Source organism: Dunckerocampus dactyliophorus, chromosome 1, assembly GCF_027744805.1.
Source record: "Dunckerocampus dactyliophorus isolate RoL2022-P2 chromosome 1, RoL_Ddac_1.1, whole genome shotgun sequence".
Lineage (NCBI taxonomy): Eukaryota > Metazoa > Chordata > Actinopteri > Syngnathiformes > Syngnathidae > Dunckerocampus > Dunckerocampus dactyliophorus.
In genome coordinates, this window is record NC_072819.1 from 38393988 (window position 1) to 38407763 (window position 13776).

Sequence of the window (13776 nt, forward strand, 5' to 3'; positions counted from 1 at the left end):
GTGGGAAAGTATCCAATTTCACCTAATTAACATCCGCAAATAATGTGCCGTTGCCGAGTGTCTGTGCTGCCTGGTAGTGATCGGCATGTAAGAGAAACCATGTAATACACTTCCATATCAGTGGGTGGCAGCAGGTAGCTAATTGCTTTAGAGTCCCTTGATAGAGAGAGTTACGACAACTGAGATTACGCCGCCATGTTGGGGCCAATTCAAGCGTGCGCAGTACGACAATGCATGTAAAAAGTGGTATAAAGAATATTAAGGTATTCAATGTAATATCCATAAAATAACTGCATAAGTGCACGAAATGAGGTTCCCCGACCATACAGATAAAAATAAATCTAAAATTAGGCCAGATTATAAAAAGCATAATACGATTTATATATAAAAAATCATTATTGCACTTTACATCTAACATTGCGAATTCCTTCTACAGTTTTGAAGCATTTCAAATGAAACTTAGGGAAAATGAGGACATTGACATGAAGATGTGCAAGACATGTTTTTTTCTGTGTTTGTTTGTCGGACAAAGCGTCGCCATGGTAAATTTGCTCGAGATCATGGATTACTTTATTTGCAACCAGAGGTGATTTACACAAGGATCATTCACATTAAACAGAAATTCACAACACCAAATACAACACATGGGACCGAACACTCTCAATTGACCTACCTCACACAGCTCCGAAGACGAGTTCGGCTTCCAGCCTAAATGGTTGATTTTATTCTCCCAAATTGTCCGTCTGTTGATATCTGAAGGGAATCTGTCTTTCATTTGGATTTACTTTCACTGGGGATGCAAGGAAACGACTACGTTGTGCTTGGTGTGTGGTGAAAAGATATCCAACAACGCTCTGGTCCCAAGTAAGCTTAAACACCATCTCCAAAAAAGACTGAGAGTTGTTGAGGAAGAGCGTTGTGTGTTGTTGTTGTGTCTTGTTTTGATTCCTGCCAGGATATTAGCTCTGTGTTCATCCAAACAGGCCCAGGTTTCACACTGAGTGAGTAGAAATGTGAATGACTCTAAAATACTTTTTATTTTTGTTTATTTGATTCCTACACTGACACTGTGATGATAACAACTTTATATTGTCTATGTAGGCTACAGAGTTCATTTGTTAGCATTTTCGGCCGGTGGTGTGCCTCTGGGTTTTTTCAATTAAAAAAATGTGCCTTGGCGCAAAAAAGGTTTAAAAACACTGGTATACAGTGCAGTTAGCAAGCCAGTTTGCATACAATTGACCCGGCATGACCCTTCATTTGGATAAACAACAATTTTTTTTTTTTTGCTGCTGAATGACTGACGTAAAAGGATTCATTCATATGATATGTTGTGGAAAATAATATTACTGAACATGCATACCGGTATGTTTGAGATTGCAAACAACGTATTGTCTTACCAAAGCATATGGTTTTGTTTCAGTGTTGTTGTTTTTTTTTTTGTGTGGGTGTATGTGTTTATGGTTATTACACATTATGGTTATCACATATTATTGCTGTGTTTTTTGTTAAAATATACTTCTATATCAGAAAAGAGGTCATTTCTATTTTATAACACCAACAAAAAAAATCAGAAAAAAAAATCAGCAAAATGTTAAATGATTTTAAAACTTGTCCAAGGTCACTCTCTTTTATGATTCATATTTTGTACAGACGAGAGCATAGTGAATTGTATGAAAGTAAGAAAAAAAAAGTAAAGCATCATGACCATGGATTTTAGTGGAAAAAAGGGATGGGATATGCAGTTAAAATTAAAATCTCTTTCTAGAGTAAAACTATGCATTGCTATAGGAGAGTGCTGAGCCAGGGTGCAGAGTAGAATTTTGTCCCAAAGGCAATGAGAATTGGAAGGGGAAAAAGTACATTTAATATAGCCAAAAGATAGAGAATAACGTATCAAATCGTTTTTAAGGGACGAAGGTTGCGTTACTTGACGGAATGGGAGAGTCTCCCCGCTTTTTAATTTAAAATATAGATGTTCTGCGAGCCTCTTCATCTGCTTTGTACACTATGTACGCTCTGCCAATGTAGTCGAGATGTGAGTGGTAAGATGGCGTCTCTGTGGTTTCAGCGGCTTGCACGGCGGCGTGCGACGGATGAGCTGTCCAGATATATTATACAGATCAGTGGTTCTGCCTCAGGAGGGCGCTAAACCGACGTCGGATTTAGTTGTTTACATCATCAACACGCGACACATATTGCGATGATTGTTTTTTCTACGTAACGGCCACTTAACTCCCCTGTAAACATCACTAAGGAACGCTCTAAATCACCACCAACTTAATGGGTAAGCTTAAATAATAACACAAACTCGACTTACTAACGACGAACTGGATTTTGTTCATGATTTGTTGTATTAACGATGTCGTCCTTATTTAACTTAACGGAATTATATATAACTAGACAAACGTACCATAGCTGTAGCATAGCTGTGTTAGACACACGTTGAAAGTGAAACATTGGTCGTCAAAACACCGATGTAATTTTACCGTAATCATTTTCCTGGAAAGAATACTGTCGTTGTCTTTTTATTGTTAGTGGAGTTAGGATGACATCACTCAAAGGCTTCATACTGTTACTTGATATTTAATGCAAATTTTGTACTACAGCACAACACTGTAGTGGTCTGTGGGATCTGCATGCAGTGTGGGCGACGTGTAGCTCGGAATAGTCATCATACTATACAAGAATTCCAGATGGATTGGTGGCCTAAAAGCAAGTGCCATAATTGGAGTACTTTTTTTTTCCTAGTGATAGGAAGTGAATATACAATAATCAGCAAATATCACAACTATATATTTCTGCTTTACTGATGCATAACCTCCTTCAGTAGGGCTGTAGCAAAGCGGCAGGGATGAGGATCCGGCTTGAGAGCCCGGGCCATGCTGCCGGCCTCCTCGCTGAGCTGAACCGTTGCCGCCAATCACGCCGCTATTGTGATGTGTTCCTACAAGTTGGCAACCGCACTTTTGCGGCACACCGTGCTGTGCTGGCGTGTGCTGGGACCTACTTCAACAACCTGTTCTCCCGCTCTCCATCCCCGTCCACCACTGCCATCTCTTTGGAGTTCATATCCCCCGCCAACTTTGATAAACTGCTGACTTTTGTGTACACTGGGGAGATTTTGACGGATCTAATATCTGTTGGGGTTATTTATGAGATGGCCGAAAGGTTGGGTGTTACTGAGCTTGTGAGGGCTTGTCATGCTACCTTCCCAGACCTGAGGGGCACTGTGTCTTCAAACACCAAAGCAAATAGTCCTGGAGATCTTCCAGATGCCCCTGTGGTTGTGACTGGCTCCTCAGGGGTCACCGTCAGTACAGCCTCGGTTTCTGCTTCCCCTGTGTGTTCCTCTGTTGCCTCCTGCTCGTCTTTGTCATCGCCTTCTGTCCAAACTCCTGCCACTGCCTCCTCACCTCCCAATCAAGCTAAGGTAGCAAGGGTGGGACATGAATCCACTGCTGGGACTCTGTCTTTGGAGTTGAAAGTAGAAGACATCCAGTCTCATATAGGCTACGGGCAGATGTCTGCAGAGGTACCAGGACAATGCCCTTTAGCCAGCGCGGACAGTGACGTGCTACCTCTGGGGTCTGTGCTGAAGAGGGAGCAGAGACTGGAGGACATGGAGAAAGGTGAAGGCGACAAGGTGACAAGTGATATGGCACCGTCCGCTTCATGCTCTTTCCCAGACTCTTTGGTGCAGCCATCCTCCTCAGGAGTGCCCATTGGCAGCCTGCAGGTGGGGGTGGTGGAGAGCAATGTGGCTGATGCTCAGGGGGACAGCGAGTTGTATGAACAAGGAAACGAGGAGGAGACACAGACCGGTCAATGCAATGGCACAGCTGAGGATGTGGAACAGTGGAGGCAACTGGCAGGTAATGGTAATGTTTTAGTAGTACTACCAACATGTGTAACAGTTACAATAAGGAACATAATATACTTACACAATACTGCATGCTTAGAAATGAGTAGGAAGAAGCAGATCTCATTTAAACCTACCCGTTCTCCATGCTTTAACAATTACTGATTTGTATTGTCACTTCCTGTGTTTATTGTGTTCACACTTAACAATAATGTGTTTCACATTTTCTAAAAAGGAAAAGAATCAAGAATGATTGATACATAATGATAGATATTTGTGCATGATTTTAGCTGAAACTGTACCAGATTGATGATTTTCAGTGTTTTCAATTTTAGGAATCGAGGGTTAATGTGTATTATATATTATATTGACTACTGCTCTTTTCGCAGGAGATATCATTGAACTGAGTGATGATGAGAACTTTATAGAGGATGATGACGATGACCTTGTGTGTTTGGAAAATGGCGAGACAAACAAGTCAAGCCACCAGGTATTCTTTGTACTGTTCAAGAGTGTTTCATATAAACATAAAAGCTCTAAACATGACATGTTTGGCCATTGCAGGGCCCAGGAGACACGCTGTCTTGTAAAGCCTGTGCAGCTCCCCTACCAGCAGTGCCGGCTGCCATCAGACAACATGCTGAGACCCATGTGACCGAGCTGGGCCTGTGCAGGCTGTGTGGCGTCTCATTTGCCGACCATGCAGCCGGGGTGTCCCACTCCCTCACCCATGTTGGCGTGCAGCTTTTTCCCTGCGACTTGTGTCACCTAGAATTTTGCAGCCAAAACAAACTGCTGCGGCACCAGCGCCAGAGTGGATCCAGTTACACCTTACCACAACAGGCCCTGACCGGCGGCAGCCAAGGCTCAGAGTTGCAGTGTGGCGTGTGCACAAAAAACCTCAGCAAGGACTTCCAGGTTGGTGAACAAAAAAAAATGACACCCCATGGTGTAACTATTTTATTTCTGAACCGCTGCACACAAAAAGAGTGAAGATTTGTTAAAACGCGCACCCCCACTCTGTTACCTGTACTGTTATTTTTTATGACAAATACACCACTTGGTGGCGCTGGTATTAAATCTTAAAGTTTTTAGGCTTTGTGACATGCTGGCCTCACAACTCGCAGCGAGTTGAACACAAGTTAATATTTGGTCATAAGTTCTTATGAAATGAAACAGGCAAGAAGTGTGGATTGTTTAAGGGCTCTCCAAAAGTTAACTGGGACAACCCAGCGGCCTGCGTAGCAGCAGAGCCATGTGCTACCGCTGGCTGCTTTAGAAGGAGGTGGGTGCGACACCGCAGCAGACGGTGTGCGTCCTTAGTGCTAGCCTGATGACCAGGCTAAAACAGTGAATTTTCATTCCATCTCATCAATGATCTTTCATTATCATTCATTCGTGGTACAGTATGCACCTATACCTTAAACAAAATGCGTTTAATAAGTGTGTGTGGCATATTTACGACTTAAACCTGGGTTGTGCTTCTGTGCATTCTGTGCTTCCTTCGTCACAAGTGAACAGTGGCAATTGAAGAGAGACAGGGAGCGTTCAGGGAGCTGAATCTGATCTAATAATTATACCTGTCACTGAAATTGCGAATGTTGACTCAAAAAGTGGTGCCTCAATGCAGCATCATAGTCTGGATTTTATTAGTGTCAAAGATAGACAATTTTATGGGCGTCTCAATTAGTTGCGTTAATTTGCTGTTTGCGAATAGTCTCGAAAACGTAGCCCTTGCAAATAGTGGGGCTCTACTTGTATCTGTATTGCATGAATGCTAGCATGTCTTCCAAATGTCACTTAGAGTTAAAACTTAGGCCCTGTCCACACTAAGAACGTTCCTGGAATTTTTTGGGGGCGGTTTGAAAAAACTGCGCGTCCGCACTGGACTGCGCTGGATTAGTAAATAGTTGCATCCAAACAGGAACGGATCCCTGGGTGAAAACAATGCATTACGCACCTACGCCTGGCGTTGTAAACAGAAACGCAGACAGACCCACATGACACACCAAACTACAGAAGAAGAAAGAACATGCGTATAAGTCCACCTTCGACTTGTTTAGAGTAATTTTGGAGTATAACGCAACAAAATGTCAGAAGAAGGTCGCCTGGGGTGAGTCATACTAGTTGAAATATTCAGATATTATATTCGCGTGTCATCTTGTCACTTCTGTTCACATGACTGCGACAGGGCGGTGATGTCATTGTTTTCAGAACGTAACGGCTTGGTTGTCTAGACGGGAACGACAAGCCGACGTTTTCAGATTTTTCCTATCTAGAAGCTGTTTGGGGAAAAATACCGTTTCAGCGGACTCAGAACGCAGTTGCTGTGTGGATGAAAGGTTGAAACGATAAAATACTTTGCCGTTTTGACCTGAAAACATTCCCGTGTGGACAGCCCCTTGGAACACTATGGGAGGTCCTATTTTTTGGACGTGCCTGTGGGTCGTTGGAGTGTATACTTGAAAACTCAGAACTTTGGCGTACTGTGACTATTTTTAACTGTAGTACCACTTAGTTCCACTCTTAGTGGTGTTCTTTCACGAGCATTAGCACATTACGTATTTTTAGATCTTGACTTCCCATTTCATTGACTTGAGCAACATTTTTATCTGTTTTTGATAGTTGGCTAAGTGTTATTAGTAGGTATGTCACAAAACGACAATACACGAGATTGGACCTACGGGACGAGACGAGATTTTAACATTACTTTAAGTAGAATGAAAATATAGAAAAAATATATGACAATGTATTGCAATGTACTAATTTAATTTCTACTACGTTACCTTGAATTGCTCTTCATGAGGCTACTCTCCTGTGCACTCTGTGTGTATGCTAGCGGCCCCCCCTCCACCTACCGAGACAAAGAGACTGCATGACTGAGAAGAGGGCTCACTCTGTTCATGCCATATTTCTATGGAACAAACACGTCAAGGTGCTGAAACCAATGCACAGAGTGAACTCTCTTCCTGCCTGTTTGGAGGCGGGAGACAAGAAAAAAAGACATGCATGCACATGGCAATACACTGAGGCAGGCAAAATAATCAAGTTGATTTTGGTTTATTGTGCAATTAATGTATTATTGTCTCGGGCCTAGTGCCCACAAGACCTTTTTTTTCTGAACAAGAAATGTCACGTTTGAACCTTACGAGATCTTGTGACACCCCTAGTTATTAGTTTGGACTTCTTACATTAGCGTGAACTTAAAATGTGAATTCTGATCATGATATCACAATGGTATCATCCCAGGACGTATGACTTTTTACTTCTCAAATGTAATCTGAAATAATAACATCACCTCAAATTGGCAGTGTTGCATCGAAACCTCTGGAAATGAACTAATTCGGATGTTGTCCAATATGGAAATTCTACTGGTGTTTGCATACCCGAGTGCGAGCAAATGCCTCATGTATTGGTGACAAATTATTGCTAGAATTAGGAATAAATGCACTACATTTCCTGACTTGTACACTTGTTTGTTACATGTATCTCCTGTCAGATGGTGAGAGACCACATCCTGAGCCACGTGTGCCCCCAAAGCTTGAGCTGTGGCGTTTGCCACCTCCCCCAGCTCTCCCTGTGCTCGCTGCTGTGGCACGCCCTCACCCACCTGTCGGTGCCCGTCTTCACCTGCCCACACTGTGCCCGCTGCTTTGTAGAGCGCCCCCTTCTGGAAGCACATATGACCGCGCATGCTGAAGAGGCAGCTGCCCTGGAGCAAGAGGGCTACAGAGTCGTAACAGTTGGCGGAGGGGGAGAAAGTGTTTCAGGAGTGGAGGAGCTGAATTGCTTCCTGTGCCCTCAGACATTCCCTACCTCATCTGCCTTTCTGTGCCACCTCAGCCAGCACACCTCTGAGATCCCAGGGAACAGTGGAGGAGGCGGCTGGTTTGGCAAACGTAAAGCTGACCAGCCTCTGGAGTGTCCGCAATCGTCTTGCTCCTCCTCCTCTCCACGGGAGAGTGGAGGTCTTGTAAAGATGAGCAACCGGAGCCTCGGTGTACCAGAAAAGTATTTTCAAGGGCCAATACACAGTTTGACCTCTGCTTCCCTGTCCAATGGGAGCCCTGCACAGGATGGGGCCACTGGTGCTGTCGGCGTCCGTGGCAAGTGGTACCGGTGTCGCTACTGCGGGAAACGTTTTGCACACTCTGGTGAGTTCACGTATCACCTGCGTATCCACACGGGGGAGAAGCCCTACCAGTGCAAGGTGTGTCTGCGCTTCTTCAGAGGGCGCTCCACCATGATCTGCCACCTCAAGACCCATGCGGGCGCACTCATGTACCGCTGCACTGTGTGTGGCCTCTACTTCTCGACACTGAAGATGATGTCGTCTCACTTGGAGCTCCACAAGGACCAACTGCCGGCCCACTTTAACATCGAGCAGACTTTCATGTACAATGACCACTCTAAAGAACCGCTGTCCTCCATGGACACCTGATTCAGACATCCACTCTTTGTGGGGACATGAGGATAGAGTAGCATTTAGTATCAAATCAGGATTGATTTGAATGTCAGTGATTAAAAATGTCTTCATTGTAGCATATAAATTATTTTCCTACAGTCCCTATTTTCACACATGAAGCAATCAAAAGGGAAATTTGTGTCTAAACCTTAAAGCATGCTTTTTGAAGAATGTAACATGACTTCATACGCCCAGATTGAGTTTGTATAATAGTCTGACCTCTTATTTATGGTACTGTGACAGTTATTTATGAGTTTTTTAAATGCCTTTATACATTTCACTCTCATTTTGTAACGCTGTCCCCGAATGCCTTTTATTAAAAAGTCATGAAGGAACCAGATGCACCAAGGATATCTGTCATTGTGAGATCCTGTTTAATGCTGCACAATAAAAGGCATCCATCACCAGAAGGCCAGTGATGCCACTGGTGGAGCATCTGCTTCCAGTGGGCTAGGGACCTCTGCCCTCTTTTATAGCCCTGCGGTCTCTTCCTGCTATTGTATCTGGGGGACTACCACCACCGCTTCCTGAAAACTGTTGAGTGGCACATTCCACTTTTGGATGTAAACAAATAACACAAGCATTAGTCAAATAAATACTGTACGTTTCCCCCCTCACTGGAAAAGAAAGCAAAATCCAACTCGAGAGTTTTCCAACATCAGGTGTTTTATTTCATATTTTACAAAGTATGTGCACAGCAGACTACATAAGCATCATCAGTAACTGAGAGTCACTCGACTATGGAATGTTTAAACTGGTTAGATATAAGATGCACTATTTAGTCATTTAGAGCAGTGGACAGAGGCTTGTTTACAATAATGGTAAGGTTTTGGTAATGGACTTAATTCATACGAGTTGAGTAACTTTATAGCATTACACATAGACTTTCAACATGGGCATTCCTCTATTTAAAAAAGATCAGATACTCCCACAGAAAAAAATATATTTACTGGGGGTGGTTTTATACCTGTGGGGTCCTTTCTGGTGCGTCACTGGATTACCATATTTGGAAGAGAGGGCGGGGCTATAGCCGGAGCCAGGGTTGACTTAACTGAAAACAGACAGGTTAGCATTATGATTAGCATGGCAGAAGATAAACGTAAAAGTAATGGTAATACCGTTTTATATCGTAATTATTGTGACCAAAATTACCACGCCTGTCAGTGTTATGTGTTGTTCAATTTTTCTGAAAATATGCCCACATTTCAATTCTGAGTTTTTAATCACGATTTAACTTTAAAACCGGAAGTGCATTCTTTACGTTGACCACCAGGGTGCGACTCCATTAGACTTACAAAGAACAGATTGTGAGTGCAATCGTTTGTTTGTAAAGCAGGAGTTGGAACGTTGTTAGCCGTTGTGATTGATCACCACAGTCGTATCAGCAAGTCACCTCTTATTCCAAGTATGTATTAACAAAATTGATTGACAAAATGAACCTTGAGCAAAAGAAAATGAGAAAATAAATCAATATAGCAGTATACTTTCGTCAGTCAGTAAAGGTTTCAGTCACCTTTGAACCCTGCAGTCGCCACCTTTGATGCAGTTTCCTCTTGAAGCGCTCTCGTGTTTTTTTGATCATGATCCAACATCAGACTGGCTGGTGCTGGCATTACTTAACTTGCGCTGCTTCCCCTTATCACCCCTTTCTCCGTTGGCTGCGTTGGGCTGTGTCTCCGCCCCCGCCTTGTCTGTAGGGGTCTCTCTGGGTATGTGGCTGACCACGGTGTTGATGAGGTTGTCACGAAAACTCTTGCTAAGGAAGTTGTAGAGGATAGGATTGGCCACGCAGTGAAAGAGCGAGAGGGTTTGCACCACGCTGAAGGAAAAATAAATGACCTCCACCATGTTGCAACTGAAGAGGATGGGGTGGAGGTCATCAATGATCATGAGCGACATGACCAGGTGGTAGGGCAGCCAGCACACAACAAACACCAGAGAGTAGACGTGCACCAGCCACACGTCCCGCCGTCCCTGCACGTCTGGTGCCGTTCGAATGGCCCGAGCGATCAGCACGTTACAGGTGATGATAACAGAGGCAGGGCAGAGGAACTGGAAGATCAGGCACAGGAATGCCACCGAGACAAACCACTGGGTGTAACTGTTCTCGGGCAGCATGTAGCAACCTGGCTCGTCCCACTCCAGGAGATCCACATGGATGTTTTCCAGCAGTGCCAGGAACAAAGAGAGCAGCCACACGCTTCCGCAGACAGCCCAGCGGCGCCGGCCCACCACCGGGAACAAGGCTGGAAACGAAGGCCTGGTTAGAGACAGGTAGCGCTCCAAAGTCATGAGGGCCAGAAAGAAGGAGCTGCTGTAGAAATTGATCCCGTAGATAAGGTTGGTGAGCTTGCAGAGCAAGCGTCCCCACAGCCAAACCCTGTTGACAGTCACCTCCATCATAAAGAAGGGCAGGACCACGATCACCATCAGGTCCGACAGGCTCACATTGAGGACGCAAAAGAGGACCCCGTTGGCGGAGTGGCGCCGTCGCCAGTTGACCCAGACCACCAGCGTGTTCTCCAGCAGGCCCACTACAAAGATGAAGAGGTAGAGCAGGAAGAGGCAGATGCGGCGGTACTCAGCATCCAGCTCCAGGGTGCACTCGTAGACAAACCACGGCGTGCCGTTCAAAAACAGTGAGTGGTTGAGGTCGTCGGTGCCCATTATCTACAGTTAGAAGCAGAGGAAAATATGGCTTCGCACTACACACTAAACACACAGTTACATTCTTTACTGACTTTACAAGTGGACAACATTAAACACATAACGGTACCTCGTTGGAATGATGACTGAGGGAGGACAAATCCCTCCTGATGCCTCCGTGCCTTGAAACCAAGAGTCTTGTGTTCAGCTTGCAGACACTAGGTGATACCTCTCTGCCTCGATGTTGCCGTATAACTGAGCTATCAAGCTGTCAGGAGCGTCTACCCTCCCATTACACACACACACACAACCACGCACACACATGTATTTAACAGGACATCCTCTGTTGGTGTGGCAGCATAGGACAGAAACCTTGACACAGTGGGACACTAAGAGTGTTCACAACTCTCAATGCTGTTATCAATAACAACTTGCATGTGTTTCGCAATGCTTGTATTTTTTTTTTTTTTAGGTGTTAATTCCACCGCAGTAGGAATTGTGCACAGATACGTACAAACAGTATGTCTTGTAATGGAACAATACCAGGAAATGGAAGATAGGAAGAGGATCTTTAACATCAGTGGTCGCAAACACTTCACGAGGATCACATCACGTGTTGAAACACTGAGCTGGCTGGTATAAAATAAAAAATGTTCAATGTTTTGTGCACATACTGTACAGTATATGGAAAGCCGGTCATCTGCATGAAGCAGGTTGCTGTGCAAAGCTTCGCAACAGTGTCACAAAGAATTGCATGATTATTTTTGTAAGACCACAGAGGCGAAAAAAGAAACCCTCAAACCACCAACGCAAACAATCAATGCCGGCTGAAACATTTGCAAAGTCATTAGCTGTAACCATGCGTGTGGTGAGGTTCATGGCTTTTTTTATGTTGATACAGGTTGCTGATTAAGTGGATAACAAGAAAAAGAAGAGAATAATTCACATTGGTTAAGAAAAGTCTTCAAATTGTTTTCAAATACTTCTTTGTCCCATTTATTTAATTGAGTTATTAACTGAAAATATTCATTCTTACCTTTGATCTGTATATGAAGTACATGCACCCTATCCTTCTACAGGAAAAGCTCTAATACTTTGTTGTAAAAGTCTGATCACCTCCTGGTGAGCCTGGGTACACCTGTATATTCCATCTTGGCAGTCAAATTCATTCATTCATTCAGCAAAGCATAAAAATATCTTGTATTTGACTTGCTGCTCTGCAGCTGTCGAAAATAATAAAACGCCGTCTTTTCCTTTCTAAGACAGCAGTGTACAAAATAAGTCATAAAGGTATGTCTGATTTTCTGCCGATATTGGTTCAATATTGGCCGATACTCAAGGCTGCAATATCGGTATCATATCGGAAGGGAGCTGTATCGGGACACCTCTACTTTTAACTGATCCAGTGTTGTCCTGCACTTTATCATCAATACCAATATCCAGTTGCCAGCAGCTGTTCCCTCAAACTAATGTCTGGTCACATGTCACATTGTAGTGTGATGAAGGAACAAATCATGCTTAAAAAAATACAGCAATACGGTTTGTGCAATAGACAAACACAGACCAATATGCAATGTAAATTATAGAAACGGATTTTAAACGTCTCAACAAAAGTCATTAAAATCCAATCGCCAACTAAAATGACATGTTCTCCTATCACCAAGTACAACAGTTCAGTCTAATAAATTCGCAACAGCTGCACATTTCTATGTGGCACAAACATCCATGTAAGAGCAAAGTGAAAGGATGAAACTCAGAACTGTTGAAATTATAATCTGGCCTCATTCAGCACTGCTTGGTCGCTTCCTATGCTGCAGGTATGCTGTGTGACTCGGGAGTGATTCTTCCTGATGTGTGATATTAGAAGTAAATTGAGATTAGAAGTATTAAAAGGAAGACACCTTACTCCTCCAGTCAACTGCATATTTACAACCCAAAGGCGAAATTTAGAAATAATTCCCGACTGTACACAGACTAAACTTGCACACACAAAACTGGCTTACCAATATCATTTTTATGCCAATATCAGATATTATTGGCCACCCCGAGATAGAAATAAATTGTGCTGAAATGTGCGCAATTATTGAAAATGTATTATACCATGGACATGTGTATCCCTGATGGGGAAGGTCAGTAAATCAGCTAAAACTGGTGTAATATGATATTGTAGCAGGCTCCAACAGGGGAAAAAAAGAGGAAGTTGGCCCAGCTGGAGGCCAAACCTGAACCCAGTTTAAAATCTGTCGTTACCTGAAGGGGCCTGTGCACATGAAATGCACTCAACTTGACAGGTTTGGAGCGCTCTTGCAAGAGTAACCATGTCAACATGTGCTATGCAGACACACTCCTACCCAAAGAGACTAAATGCTGTTATTAAATGGTACTTGAATTATTCTAATGGTGTGCAGACCAACATTTTCCCCAGCTGAATTGTGCATCATTTCAGGAGAAAATTTTCCATTGTAAACAGGAGGGCGAGTGTTGACTTTCTGTAACTCACTGTAGTCCTACCAGCTTGGTGAACAGTAAGGGTCAGGGGGTCCTAAAGCAAAAACACAGGGACATTTATGTTGGCCAGAACCCACTGATTAATGGACACAGTGTTGCTATTGCTTCTTCAAAATTGTCAGCATTTTGTGACCTACTGACCCTTCAACCAGCCCACTCATCCTGTCTCCAACCTATTGTGTAGGCCGGTGATGAGAGAGTTCTACCAGTCAGCATGTTCTGTCTTCTCTCCTTTGACAGGAAGGAACCAGTCAGCACAATTCTATCTTCTGACACAAGTGAGACAAATAACAGT

The 13776-nt window shown here is 43.6% G+C and overlaps 2 protein-coding genes across 6 annotated transcripts; one reads left to right on the forward strand and one right to left on the reverse strand.

Moving 5' to 3' along the window:
- Positions 1-2179: 2179 nt before the first annotated feature.
- On the forward strand, positions 2180-8667 carry LOC129177838 (zinc finger and BTB domain-containing protein 39). 3 transcript variants are annotated; one of them, XM_054769394.1, is made up of 6 exons: positions 2198-2287; positions 2610-2715; positions 2834-3875; positions 4252-4352; positions 4427-4780; positions 7362-8667. In XM_054769394.1, exons 3-6 carry the CDS (start codon positions 2855-2857, stop codon positions 8301-8303), a joined length of 2418 nt encoding a protein of 805 aa, XP_054625369.1. In that variant the 5' UTR covers positions 2198-2287; positions 2610-2715; positions 2834-2854; the 3' UTR covers positions 8304-8667. The 3 variants fall into 3 exon arrangements, with proteins under 3 accessions (XP_054625349.1, XP_054625360.1, XP_054625369.1); XM_054769374.1 differs by lacking the exon at positions 2610-2715 and having other exon boundaries at positions 2180-2287; XM_054769385.1 differs by lacking the exon at positions 2610-2715 and having other exon boundaries at positions 2186-2287; positions 2831-3875.
- A 330-nt stretch (positions 8668-8997) lies between these two features.
- On the reverse strand, positions 8998-13499 carry gpr182 (G protein-coupled receptor 182). 3 transcript variants are annotated; one of them, XR_008569698.1, is made up of 3 exons: positions 11104-11329; positions 9841-10997; positions 8998-9378 (listed from the first exon to the last, which is right to left on the reverse strand). XR_008569698.1 is itself a non-coding variant. In XM_054769507.1 (3 exons), exon 3 carries the CDS (start codon positions 10992-10994, stop codon positions 9906-9908), a length of 1089 nt encoding a protein of 362 aa, XP_054625482.1. In that variant the 5' UTR covers positions 10995-10997; positions 11104-11254; positions 13474-13499; the 3' UTR covers positions 8998-9905. The 3 variants fall into 3 exon arrangements, 2 of the variants coding, with proteins under 2 accessions (XP_054625482.1, XP_054625476.1); XM_054769507.1 differs by adding an exon at positions 13474-13499 and having other exon boundaries at positions 8998-10997; positions 11104-11254; XM_054769501.1 differs by having other exon boundaries at positions 8998-10997.
- Positions 13500-13776: the final 277 nt, after the last annotated feature.